At 58.7% G+C, this 13,342-nt stretch overlaps 1 protein-coding gene across 10 annotated transcripts in view; it reads left to right on the top strand.

The window, feature by feature from the left end:
- Positions 1-13,342, top strand: part of SYT7 (synaptotagmin 7) — a 66,574-nt gene that overhangs the window by 22,121 nt on the left and 31,111 nt on the right. For 4 of the 10 annotated variants that reach the window (XM_032283186.1, XM_032283187.1, XM_032283190.1 and 1 more), the window contains exons 2-5: positions 3,098-3,201; positions 7,873-7,952; positions 11,982-12,113; positions 13,032-13,256. In XM_032283186.1, the coding sequence (XP_032139077.1) occupies positions 3,098-3,201; positions 7,873-7,952; positions 11,982-12,113; positions 13,032-13,256 (541 nt within the window). The remainder of the gene's footprint in view (positions 1-3,097; positions 3,202-7,872; positions 7,953-11,981; positions 12,114-13,031; positions 13,257-13,342) is intronic. The other 6 variants (XM_032283188.1, XM_032283192.1, XM_032283194.1 and 3 more) reach the window with 3 other exon arrangements.

Here is a 13,342-nt window from a genome sequence, read left to right on the forward strand (position 1 = left end):
AGCTCCCTCGTCCTGCAAGATTGATCTTGTCCTCACTTGTGCTCCCAGAGTCCTTTGTTTATGCCTGAGATAAAACAAATACCAACAACCATACTAATAGTACCCATCTATTAAGTGCTAACACACCCCTGTGGGAGACACTGAGTGGTTAAGACACTTATCCAACGTCACACAGCTATTAAGAGGCAGAGGTGGGGCTGGGCACAGTGGCTCACACCCATAATCCCAGCTGTTTGGGAGGCCGACACAGGTAGATCACCTGAGGTCAGGAGCTGGAGATCAGCCTGGCCAACATGGTGAAACCTCGTCTCTACACAAAAATACAAAAAATGAGCCGGCCATGATGGTGGGTGCCTGTAATCCCAGTGACTCAGGAGGCTGAGTCAGGAAAATCACTCGAACCCAGGAGGCAGAGGTTGCAGTGAGCGGAGATCATGCCATTGCACTCCGGACTGGGTGACAAGAGCAGGACCTCGTCTCAACAAAAAAGAGGCAGAGGTGGTTTTTTCTCACACTGGGGTTTTTTCTCAGGTATTTTGGAGTCTGGTGCCCCCTGGCTGGGTATCCTGCTGTTTGAAGGTTCTGAGGCACCCGCATGCTAGGAGATAATTCTAACCTGTCTTCCCCATTTGAGTGGTAGTTCCTTGTGGGCAGGGCCTGTCCCCCCACAAACACACACCCTCATAGATAGATGATAGATAGATAGATAGATAGATAGATAGATAGATAGATAGATGATTGATGGATAGATGATAGATAGATGATAGATAGATAGATGACAGATAGATGATAGATAGATAGATGATAGATAGATAGATAGATAGATAGATAGATAGATAATTTTTTTGAGACAGAGTCTTGCTCTGTGGCCCAGGCTAGAGTGCTGTGGTACAATCTCAGCTCACTAAAACCTCCACCCCACCCACCCCATGCCAGGGTTCAAGCCAAGCGATTCTCCTGCCTCAGCCTCCCAAGTAGCTGGGACTACAGGCACACATCACCACACCCAGCTAATTTTTTGTATTTTTAGTGGAGATGAAGTTTCACCATGTTGGCCTTGAATTCCTGACCTCAAGTGATCTGCCTGCCTCAGGCTCCCAAAGTGCTGGGATTACAGGCGTGAGCCACCATTCCCACCCATAATATATTCTTAATAGATAGTTGTTGAGGAAAGCTCAGTGTAAGAAGGGAGTTTACTTTATTTCAAAGTGAGTTAAACAAAGGAAAGTATGGGCTCACCTGCTTTCAGCCCACACAGTACCCCTAGTCCTTCCAGTGGGGCTAGGCAGGTTCCATGGGGAGAGCTGGGAAACAGACCTCATGTCCAGAAGGCACCTTTGCCCATCCTTTCCCTGGAGGCCCGGCCATGGGGCTGTGGTGCTGTGGTGGGGTGCCTTGCCCTATTCTCACTCGGAAGGTTGGAGATCAAAGTCCTAGCTCTCCCATTTGGCCTGAGAACTTTGTCAAATGTGGCCCCTCCAGCCAGTTAGAGCTGTGCTCCTCAGCCCAGGAGAGGGAGGGGCAGGACCCTGGTGTCTGCAGGTTGTCCAGGTCAGAGCTCATGGGTGCCGTGGGCCCTGAGGTTGACAGTGAACTGGGTACAGGGGCTTCCTGGGGGTTGAGGCTGCAGACTTGGTAGAGGAGGAGGCTGAATTGGCCTGGCAGGTGGATAGGTGGGGGCCTCTCAAGGGTGGCCTTTCCCTACCGCTAGGAGGCTTAGGAAGTCAGGAAGACAGAGGTGGGGCCCAAACAGTGTTCTAGTAGAGCAGATAGAGAAAGCGCTTCCCAGTATGGTGGAGTGGAGAAGGGAGGGAGCCCAGAGAGCCCTGAGAACTGATGAGAGTCATCCCTGAGGATGACTGCTGGGCCCTCCTCCACCAGGCTCCGTGGCCAAGCAAGAGAGACTGGGAGAGGAAGAAAGGCAGAAGCTAAAACCACAGGAACCAGGACCAGACAGATATCGTCAACTCTTAATTACCACGATCACTGGCACCAAAAAGCCCACGCTGGCTCCTCTGTAAATAAACAGCATCTCCTTGGCTTTAGGATGCATCCAGCTCACACAACGGATTCATTGCGCATGTGTGATCTATGCGGGTCCCTCCACTCACTCCCCCACATGAGAATTTTTCGTCAAAGTTTTGCCATTTGGTTGGGGCTAATGTTTACAACCACCTGTGAGGAGGGCAGGGGAGAGGGTCTGATCCGCATTTACAGAGGAAGAAACTGAGTGCTTCTGTGAATGGTCAAAGCCACACAGCCTGGGATGGGGTGGGATTCAGACAGAGGCCTGAGGTTTTCCTCCCAGGACAGATCTCATCTTTGGCAAGTGTGTCAAAATTTCCACTCCTGAAGTGTATGGCCCGGTGGCACTTGGGATGGGAGCATTTAGGAATTACAGATGGGTGGCAGCCATGGTGTGGGGCGGGGAGTGAGCTCGGGGGATAAGGGATAAGCCCAGTGGGTGGGCTTCCAGACGGAGGAAAGCTGGGCTAAAGGGGGCAACAGCTGGCCAGAGGGTTCCAGAGATTCCTTTGACTACACAAATGGCTGTTGTCTTGGGAAACAAGACCATCTGCTAGTGCCCATGAGGCAGATGTCCTCAAAGGGGCTGGCAGAGCTGGCAAGGACCCTTCGGACAAATTTCACTGGAGTCGCAGCTCAGAGTGTGTGTGTCGTGGGGGTAGCAGGTGGAAGAGTGCTGTGTGGGAAGGCTGGACAGGAGCAGTGGCCTGTGGAGGTATTTGACAGGTGAAGTCTGGCTGAGCTGAGGGCATATTTGGCCTCTCCCTTTGAGGGTCTCAAGTTTGGAGAGTGGCATAGATCCCATGGACTCACATAGGGTCCATGCAGGGAGAGAGAGAGGAAGATGCCAAGTGGCACAGTTTCCCCATTTTACAGATGAGGAAACTGAGGCACACAGAGACAACTACCCAAGTTCATCCAGCAAGGCAGAACTGGGAGTAGAACCTGGGTTTAGAGCTCCCAGTGAAGGGGCCAGATGGAAGGGTAGGGTGGTTGTTCTGGAAGGCTCTGGGCTGAGGGAGGGTGGCAGGCCATGGCCAAGGAGGGTCTGACCTGTACCTGTCCTCCCCAGGGGCGCCCTCGCGAGACGTCCTGCTGGTCTCTGCCATCATCACCGTCAGCCTTAGCGTCACTGTTGTCCTCTGCGGCCTCTGCCACTGGTGTCAGCGCAAACTGGTGAGGCTTCTGAGGGCCCCTGGAGGGCGGTGCCTGGCGCTGCATCCCGCCCGGCAATCACAGGTTCAGGAATTTTCCCAAGGCTACACACAGGTGACTCACCTGTGCACATTGTCAGGGGCACTTCCATAGAAATTCAGACAATGTGCACATGCATGCACGCACACCTTGCGTTTGCCCGGGTCTCGGCTCTATACTTCTGTGTTTACACCCAAAGCCACGCATCGAGGGACACATTCGGGGACAGACTTAGGATTCACAGGCATTCGCACACCAGCAGCTATACACACACACAGACACGCACACACACACACACACACGCCCTGCCTCCCGCATAAAGAACCGCAGACACACATTCGCAGACTGAGAATGGAGCCCCCACCCTCAGCGCCTCGCCCCCTCCCCTCCGCCCTGCTCCCCCCCATGGGCGTGGCCGAGCCGGTGGCCAATGCGGAGGCGCCGCCCGCCCCACCCCCGCACATCCATCCTGGCTCTCGGGTTTGTACAAGCACAAACGGCTCCTTTTCATTTTTAACGAGGGCTGGGGAATTAACGAGCAGGATTAGGCCATCAATAAGTAACGAGACCGTCAGGAGGGACATTCATCCCCCGAGGGCGCCGGTAGGGAGAGCGGGGCTGAGCCGCCCCGGCCGCAGCCCCCGCCGCAGCCCCCGCAGCCACCGCAGCCCGCAGATTCCCGGGCTGCTGGCTGCTCATGCTAGACCCCCACTCCCAGCTAGACGCCCCCACTCTCGTGCCCATTCCTGCCGCCCGGCCCAGAAGTGCAGTGGGACTTTGGGGGCAGCAGGGGGCGGGGGAGGGAGATGGTGGGCCCGGGGGTGTCCGAGGTGTGACCCCTTCATCGAGGTCGGGGGAAGGAGGGTGACTAGCAAGCACCCCCATCTCCCCCGGCCAAGAATGGTGGGAGTGGGGGCAGGTCGCCACCTCTGAGAACCCCATTCTCTAGCTGCGCAGCCACAGGGGGTCCTTAAGGACAAGCGGGGAGCGCTGTGGCTGTGGGCACTGGGTAGGTGGAGGCTTCATGCCCCACTCCTCTGGAGGAAGAAAAGGGGCAGATACCCCTGGGAAAGGGTTTTGGGGTCTTGTGAGAGACCTGCAGGAAAGGCCAGAGAATCTCAGAACCCAGAGTGCCTCCTTCAAGAAAGGCAAACTCAGGACTTGGGAGCGTGTGGCTCCATCCCGGGTGTTGAACTTCAGGCAGCTGCGACCCCTGGGGAGGAGCCGTAGAGGAGGCCAGCTCTGCTCCCTGTGCGAGTGTGTGTACGGGTGTGCCAGTGTGTGTGTGACCCGGTCCCCCTCTGCCTGCAGGTGTGTGGAACCGGGCTGGCTGCCCTGCTTTGTTACTGGGTCCCCTGTGTCTGCGTCTGTCTCAGAATTTCAGGGAAGGTGGTGGAGGGGGCTGGGCCATGTGCCTCTGTGTGTGAGTGTCCTTGGAGGCTGGGGGTGTGGCTGTTCATAGCTGCAGCCCTGAGCATCTTGTTGCAGGGCCCCTTAGGCTGTCTTGCTGTCTGTCTGGATTTGAAGGCCGGGGAAGAAGGCTGCATGAGTAGGCACTGCTGGTGACCTTGTGTGTGTGTTCCGTGTGGTGTCTGTGCTGAATGTGTTGACTTTGAGGGTATTGGTGCAGTGTGTGTGTGTGTGTGTCTGTTTGTCTGTGTCTGTGTATCTGTTCACCCCTCAGTGGTGGGATGTTCATCAACTGATCAGGTCCCTGTGTGAGCCAATGCTGGGGTCTGTCCCACCATCCTGGCCTCCCCTGCGTATGTGCTGCAGCGTGTGTGTGTGTGTTTGTGTGTGTGTGTGTGTGTGTGTGTGTGTGTGTGTGTGTGTGTGGTGAGAGGTGCCCTTGCAGGACCAGGGTTCAACTGAAACTGGCTTCTACTCCACCCCCATGCACCTCCATCCAGTCAGGGGCAGGGCCTGGGGACAGGAGTTTAAAGATGACAGCTTTTGCAGCAGATGGGGGGCTGTCAGCACAGATAGGATCTTGGGAGCTGAGAGATGCAGAGGCAGCCTCTTCCCTGGTCCCAGCCCCTCCCCGTGATCCCCTGCCAGGAACCCTCTCAGGGTCCAGACCACAGGCTGTCCCTCTTGACTTGCTCTGGAGAGAATGTTACACTCCCCAGTCCCCCTAGCCCTGCCGCCCCTGCCCCTCTGCCTCAGTGGTTCCAGAAGCCAGGGAGCTCGTTGCTCAGGCTGTCTCAGGCTGTCTCCTTATTCCATGGAAGGGACTTTAAAATGCTGTCCCCTCCCCCAAAACACAGTTGTTGGGCTCTCCTTGCCTGCCTGTCCCCTCAGCAGCAGTGACGTGATTCCCTGACAGCCCAGATCCCATTTCCAAACATTAATAACTTCCTTAATCTCCAGCTGGCTTTTTCCGGATCAGCCTGGCCACCCCTCCCTGAGAAGCGGGCTGGTGGTGTTGGGCTCCTTTGGAGCTGCCTAATGTCACCTGGACCTGGCCTGGGTTTCCTGTTAACTTGGGTTGTCCCCCTGCCCTCCAAATCAAGTCCTGGCCTGGTTCCTGTCCCCCATAGCGCCTCAGCTCCTGCTGCAGAGCAGTAGTCGAAGGCAGAGGGAAAGGTTCTTGGAGCTGGGGAAGGAAGAGGGACTGACAGAGGCTTCCAGAATGTCTGGTGGAGGGGGATGTCATGGAAATGGCTGACCCTGCCCTACCTGGCCTCAGGGAAGGGGCAGCAGACCAGCCCGAGGAGAGGGTGCTGGCTGGGGGGAAGCTCTCCTGCCAAGACCAGAAAGAAGGAGGAGAGGGGTGAGGGGTAGCACAGGGTGCCCTCAGCAGCCCCTCCTGCCCCACACTGCCTGTGTGCTGGAGAATAGTGGGGCGGGGCTCCTGCCTGGGGGTCCTGCCAGAGGAGGCCTGAGGTCATTGTGGCACTGCCCTGTCAGAGATTCCCAGCTGGAACTGGGAATTGTTTGAAATTTGAACCTCTGGGTAGTGATGGGAGGGATCAGAGATGGAGCTGAGAGCGGCAGCTTTTGTGAACCCAGGGAGTCCGGCATCTGTATATTTCAACTCTTGAAGTTCTAACTTAGAGGCAGCTGCTGGGGCCTAGACTCCAGGGAGGGCAGGGCCATAGAAGGGGCACGTCCAGGTAATGATTTCCGAGAACTGCCCAGTACCAGGCTCCACACTACGTACCAGCAACCCACAGCCTTGCCTCTGTGGGAGCACGTGCCCAGAGAGAGGAGCTGAAGTAAATAAACAGAAATACTCACATCTGTGATGAGAGTCTGGAGGGCTGAGGAGTTTTCCTTCCAGGGGATCATCTGGTGAGGCCACGCCATTTCAGAAAGGAGGAGAGGCCAGAGAAGGGAAGGGACTTGGCTAGGGTGACAGAGGGAACATGTTGCCCCAGGCAACGCTGAGGTGTAGGACACTGCTGGTGGGATGAGGGAGCTTTGCCGCCAGTCTCCCTAGATAGGCGGCTCCCGTGCCTGGGAAGGGGCGGCCCCTGGCAGGAGCATCCAGAGCATGGCTGTGACAGGGAACATGTCTGAGACAGCTCTTACTTTGCTTTAAAGAGGATAGAATAGTCGGCTGTTGTGGCTGTGGTGCTGGTGCACATGACAGGGTGTTGGGAAGCATTTGCATTCGCACGTGTGTGTGTGTGTGTGGATGTGTGCGTGCCCGCGTGTGTGCGTGTGTGTGTGCGCGTGTGTTTGCAGCCAGGGAGGAGCAGACCAGTGCCCAGTGGGAGAATGTGCTGAGAGGGGCAGCGCCAACCCCCATACAGCCCCTGTCTCCCCACTGCCCGAATCAGCCCTGGACCTGACCCAGGTCCGTGGCCCGTGGGTGCGCATGAGGATGCTTGGTGGCAGCCAGGAATGTTAATGGGTCTGGGCTCTGCATGAGCTAAATTTAGAAACCCAAACCGAGAAGGTGAATGGTGCTCACCTTCCCGGCAGCAGGCCCAGTGTCACTGCGGCCACGGCCCTTCCCTTAGCTGGAGGATCTGGGGTCCCTACTGGCTGCCCTGCCCCCTCCCTCCCCCTCCTAGTGTGAGGGACTCTGGAGGACAGAGGCCCAGGCTGCCTCCCCACAACTCCCTCTGAGTCAGCGGGCAGTCTCTCTTCCTAAGACTGCCTTCCTGAAACAAGCTTGCTCCTGTCTCACAGCCCCAGGGCATGAGGACCCTCCAGGGAGCCCCCAGACAGTGGTGGACACAGCCCTGAGCAGGACTGAGGACGTGGCCTTCTCCCCACCCCCACTGCTCACATCACTGGCTACTGCCAACCTTGCCCTGCAGGATGCCACCCCCACCATCTGGGGGTGGTGACGTGGACAGTGTGACGTGGCCAGGCGCCTGAGAGCCGTCTGTCCGTGGCAGAGGGAACTGTGTTTCTGGGAGCCAGGCCAGAGCCCCAGGAGATAGGCAGACAGGAGGGGCTGATCCCTGGGAGTCAGGGATGAAGTTCAGGTCAAGGCAGGTGGGGCAGGTCCTAGAGCCCGGTGGGAGCAGGCATCCAGGGGATTGGTCCCCACTACAGTGACACCCTTACACACTGCTCCTGGCCTTGTGGCCATGGCCAGATTCCAGTCTGTCTCCTTTCCCCCCAAGTCCCTGTTCTGCGGAGGTGGGGAGGGTACAGTCCTGTTTCCCAGGAGTGACCCCAGTCCTATCTCCACAGGGCAAACGCTACAAGAATTCCTTGGAGACGGTGGGCACGCCAGACTCAGGGCGTGGGCGCAGTGAGAAGAAGGCTATCAAGTAGGTGCCAGTTTGGGAAGGGGCCACATAAGCAGCCCAGGTGGGAGGAGCCCCTTCTCTCCCCCAGCCCCACAGACCTGACCACACACACTCTCAGTTCCCCATGCCCCAGTGCCACGCTCTCTACACCCTCCACACGCTCCCAACAACTAAGGGGCCCCGTCTTTTCAGCCTGTGCCCGAGCCCCTCGAAGTGCTCCAGAATCCCCAGCCCCCGTTCCCACTGCTCTCACCCCCAGCCCTGTCTGCGCCCACCTCAACCCTGGTTGCTGCTTTCTCATCTGACCCTCCTGTCACACACACTGTCCCCACCCCCTGCAGGCTTCCCTGGACCTCCAGGCCACTCCCATGGGGCCCCTGCTGCTGGGCTGGGGAGCCCCTCCCTCATGGGCCCCAGATTCTTTTCTCAGATCCTGCCAGTGTTCAAGGATGATCTGGACGTGGGGAGGCAGACACACCTTGTGGACCCCAGCTGGCCCCTGTGCTGGGCCACTTGGGAAGCAGAGCACTGGGGAGCGGCCTCTCCCTCCCCGTCATCCCCACTGGCTGCTGCTTGTCTGGCTGCCTCTGCCTCACCCAGGTCTCCTCGTTGTGCTGGAGAGCCCTCTTCAAGGGGTCTGCCCTCCCCCTGCAGACCACCTTGGCCAGCCCTCTGCTGAGGTCACTGGGAGACACCGAGAGAAGCCCCCCCACGCCCCTGGGGACTCAGGCCACCCGGGCGGTAGGAATGGAGGCTTTCGCTGGTGGGGAGGCCTCTGTGCCCACTGGCCCCAGCCCCTTTCTCCCCGGTGAGCCCAGAGGTCAAAGTGGGGGTGGTGGCCCCACACCTCAGCCTGGCCTGGGCCAAGCCTCCCAGCCAAGGGGCTCTGCCTAGAAGCTGAACGCCCCCAGCCCTCCCTGCCTCCACTCTTCCTCCCTCTCAAGGCCCAGCCACTCTCCCCCTGCCCTCTGGCCTCTGCCCACTGCTGGTCTCCCCTGTCTTCCCCTGTCCATCTTTCCCCTTCCCTTCCCTATTTCTCTACCTTCTCTTCTCCACTCCTCCCCGACCCTCCACCCCGATCCCGAGGGCTCCCTCCCAGCCCCTCCTCTGCCCCATTTTGTTCATCTCTTGCACTGATCCTGTTTGGGGCCTTGGCAGAAGCTTCGTGCATGTGTCTGGGGTGGGGCAAGTGGAGGGGTGGGCCAGGCGGAGGCTTGGGGCAGGCAGGAGACTCAGGAGGAGATTGCGGGAGCCTTTGAAGCTGGGTTGGTTATGCAGGCTCCAGTCTTCAAAGCCAAGTGCTGGCAGGGCTCAGGGGCTCTTACGGAGTGCAGGCCGGGCTTTCTGAAGGCAAGAGATCACGTGGGAGAGCGCAGCCAGCCCAGCACCTGTGCCTCCTCCAGGCCAGGCCGTTTACATCTGTGGGCCAGGGCTGGGGGCCTGTCTCTGCCAGGTGATTATAACCTTCCTGGTTAGGGATACATGTGGCAATGCCAGAGTCCTGGAAAGGGTCCGTGAGAGGAGACAGGATTCCCAATGGGGGGAGGGTGGGCAGCAGGCTGTGCCAGGCTGGGACCTGTGCCCATAGGGCTCTCTAAGACAAGGTGAGGCAGCAGCGGCCATCCAGCGTGCCTCTGTGGCCCTGCAGCCCCCACACTCACAGTCCTAGCCTGCCCCTGACACTGCTGAGTGGTCAGACCATCTGCCACGAGGGAAGGAAGCCACCATGTGTGTCTACATGCATCTAGGCGTTTGCTTCCTTCTGGAAGAGAACGGAAAGGGCCCAAGTCAGGGGAGTCACAGGAGGCAGAGCCTCCTTCCTGCACAGCCCTCCATGGACTTACAACCCCCCACAAGGGATCGCCTTGTCAAGGATTCTGGGAAACTGTTCTTTAGCAGTGCTTTCCAAACTGTGTTCCTCAGAGTCCTTGTGCCCCATAGATGAGTCATGGCTGTTCCACGGGTCAGGGGTCCCATGGCCAAATACATTTGGGGAACACTGCATACTCTGTCTCCCACTTGGCAATACTGATATTCATGGGCACATTAAAAGCTCTGAGAAGCCCTGCGGTAAAGGAATCAGTTTTTGCCAAATTTCTTTAATCAAAGGTTGTTTTTTCCAGTACCGCAGTGGAAAAACTTGAGGGACCCTGGAGCTCCTCAGAACACAGGGTGGGAAACAAGTCTGGCAGTGGTGACTCTTGGGGGCTTTTTCTCTGGGACCAAGGGTTGGACGGCCCTAGATTCTGGAGCTCTGGAGGGAGCAGGAAAGGGAGGCTCCTACCTGCTTCATCTCCCTGACACAGGGAGGCCCCATCCATACCCTGTGTGAGGCTCTGCCGGGAAGGGACAACTGTGGTGGGAAGGGGAATTTTTGTCACGGGAATAGGTTCCTCTGGAGCCTGTCCTGCCTCCTCCAAACCCGCCAATTACTGCCCCTGTGAGCAGGCTCTATGCTTTGGCTTTGAGCCCTGTGCACAGCGTCCCCTGTGAGACATTTCGGAGGTGTACTCTGGACAGAGAGATCTGTCTACACCGGAGATACCCAACGCCACCATCTCATCTGGGTCTGTGGTGGCAGCTCAGCCTCTCTCCATCTTTCTCTCTTTTGTGCCTGAGTCTTGAGGTTGAGAACCAAGGTTAAGGTCAAATTCTAAATGGAGGAAAAAGGAGGTCCCCCAAGAACATGTCTGCTTGATCCTGGGGGGCGGGGCATGGCACCCTTGCCCATACTGCCCTACCTTGGCTTTGGGGAGCGGCACAACCTCAGCCCTCTCCATGCCCACCCCAGTGTTCCACAGGGGGCCTCTTCCCTGGAGGCATTCCTGTGCCTCAGGCATGGCTGCCTTCCAGAATAGTCACTGTCTCTATTCCCCCTGGACTCCCAGCCCTGCTTCTTGGGGTCCCAGTAGCCTGATGAGCTGGCGGTGCCACTTGTCCTTGGCTCCCAGGGTTTCCAGGTCATGCCCTCCACCAGCCAAGGCTTCTACCACTCACTCCACCTGCAAGTCTCCATGTTCTCAGGAGAAGGTGGAAAGTCCAGGGTGAGGGTCCATTCCAGACCCAGCAGCTCCACCTTGGAAAGGGACAGGGACACAGCGAAGGGCTGCCCCAGCAGGCAGGCCAAAGACACACCCAGAGAAGCACAGGTTCCCGATACACACTCCCCAGATCAAAGGACTGAAGGGCCCACTGGTTGCCTTGGTGACATCCTCAGCAAGGTCAGAGGTCTGGGAATGCTCCCCTTTCAGGGAGGTGGGGTGACCCAGCTGCCACATTTGCAAAGAATACAATCTCCAGCTCAACTAAGATCCCCCAGTCTGAGTTTAAAGCTGCAGCTCAGCCTCATGGAGTAGAAGAGAGAGCAGAGGAAGCCAGAGAGCCCCTCAGGCCAATGGGAGGAGAAAGATGGACGCAGGGCTGGGCCTGCCCCAGGAGGACCCCAGTGAAGAGAAGGTGGAAGAGGAGAGAACCGGGATTTTTAGTACTAGAGCTTCTACTCTGCAGTGAGAGAGCTGATGGTATAGCAGTTACAGCCCATCTTCTCCTTTGACAGGCAGGGAAACTGAGGCCAGGAAAGGTAGGGCCCAGCGAGTTGGCAGCGGGGCCTGATCTGCCTTTCAGCTCCCTCAGCCAGAAACAAGCATTCTCCTTCTCCCACTCCCTCTGCTCACCTCAGGCCTGGTCCTCAACCCCTCTCCCCTCTGTCCCCCACCTCATCATTTTCTCTCTCCCACCAGCTTTCCAGGTGCGAGGCTCCAGTCCGCTGCCTGCCGCTTGCCTCCTTTGTGTGTGGCTTCCCGGCCCTCGAGTGTGTGCATGTGTGCGTGGGTGTGCTTGCACAGGTGTGCGTGTGCGTGTATGCTTGCGTGTGCCAGGCACAGACTGCAGTGCCCGCCTGCCTTTCTTCCTCCCGCAGGAGCTGACCCTCGAAGCCCCGCCCTCTGTGCCCAGCCCCTGGGTCCTGGTCCCTTCTGCCCCCGCAGGACTTGCAGTTCTTGTTTCTTCTTGTATCTCCCTGTTTTCTCCCCTCTCTCTCTGCCCCTCCAGTGATCTAGACAGAGACTTTTGGAATAACAATGAGAGCACAGTGCAGCAGAAATGGAGCTCCTACCCTCCCAAGGAGTTTATTCTAAACATTTCACCCTACGCCCCTTATGGCGACCCACGACTGTCCCTCAAGTGAGTGACTTTACCTGGTTTGATCATATGTACCGAGTATCCGCGCACACCCTCCTTCCTTCCTCCCACCCCCACCCGCCCCTGGCCCCCCTCACTCCCTCTCTCCTCTCGCTCCTGTACCAACTTCCCCACCCATCCACCCCATGGGCAGGCCGACCATGGAGACGAGCAACCCCTCCTGCCCCCATCCACCTGCCTGCCCGATCCCGTCCCCTCCCCCAGGGCCAGCCTTGCAGGAGAGCCCCCTTGGCAGCCACACCTGGCCCCCCTCGCTGGTCCCGGGGCCCACCCCACCTCTGTGCAGTCAGGATGGGGTTGCCCGTTTGGGTCCTGCCCCCCCGGTTGTGGTCGCTGCTTCCTTCCCGCTGTGTGCTGCCGTGGCTGCTCGGTGGTCGGTGGTCGGTGGTCGGTGGTTCGTGGCGGTGGTGGCGGTGATGGTGGTGGTGGTGGTGATGAACTCTGACTAACACGGCTTTCTCTTTCTCCCTGCCTTGGGGCCTCCTGGCCTGGACAGCCCGCTCTTCCTCCGTCGTTAACCCTTCGTTGTCCTGTGGGATAGAGTGGAGGTGGCTGCCCTCCCCCAACCCCCGCCGCCCCTGCCCCAGGCGGTGGGGAGGGGCCCCCCTCCGTTGTCGTGGTGCGTTGTTCTCCGACCCCCAGCCCGCCCGGTCCCCCTCTCTCCTCTCTGCAGGCTCTGCTGTTAACCCATTTGCAGTGCTGATGTCTCTCTCTCTCTCTCTGTCTGTCTCTTGTCCGTCTGTCTCTCTCCTCCTCCTCTCTCACTGTCTCTTTCTTCCTTTTATCTGTTGTTGTTTTTCCTCCTCTTCCACCCTCCCACCCCCACGTGTGGCCCGCCCTCTCTCCCCCACCGCCACCCCTGGTGCCCCTCTGGCCTGGCTGCCTTGTGCATGCCTCCAGTGGCACCCTCCTGTCAGGCGCCAAAGTGGCCGCCGCGGCGGGGCTGGCGGTGGAGCGGGAAGGCCGGCTGGGGGAGAAGCCGGCGCCGGTGCCGCCACCCGGAGAGGACGCCTTGAGAAGCGGCGGGGCTGCCCCCAGCGAGCCGGGCAGCGGTGGCAAGGCGGGGAGAGGCCGCTGGCGGACGGTGCAGAGCCACCTGGCCGCAGGGAAGCTCAACTTGTCCAAGTGAGTGATGGCACCCCATGGCTGCCGGAGCCGTGAGCTCAGGCCTGCCCTGCCAGGGTGGACAGCGGGACCCCTGGCATGCCCGC

This window comes from Sapajus apella, unplaced genomic scaffold, assembly GCF_009761245.1.
Source record: "Sapajus apella isolate SASKATOON/1434 unplaced genomic scaffold, GSC_monkey_1.0 scaffold14, whole genome shotgun sequence".
Taxonomy (NCBI): domain Eukaryota; kingdom Metazoa; phylum Chordata; class Mammalia; order Primates; family Cebidae; genus Sapajus; species Sapajus apella.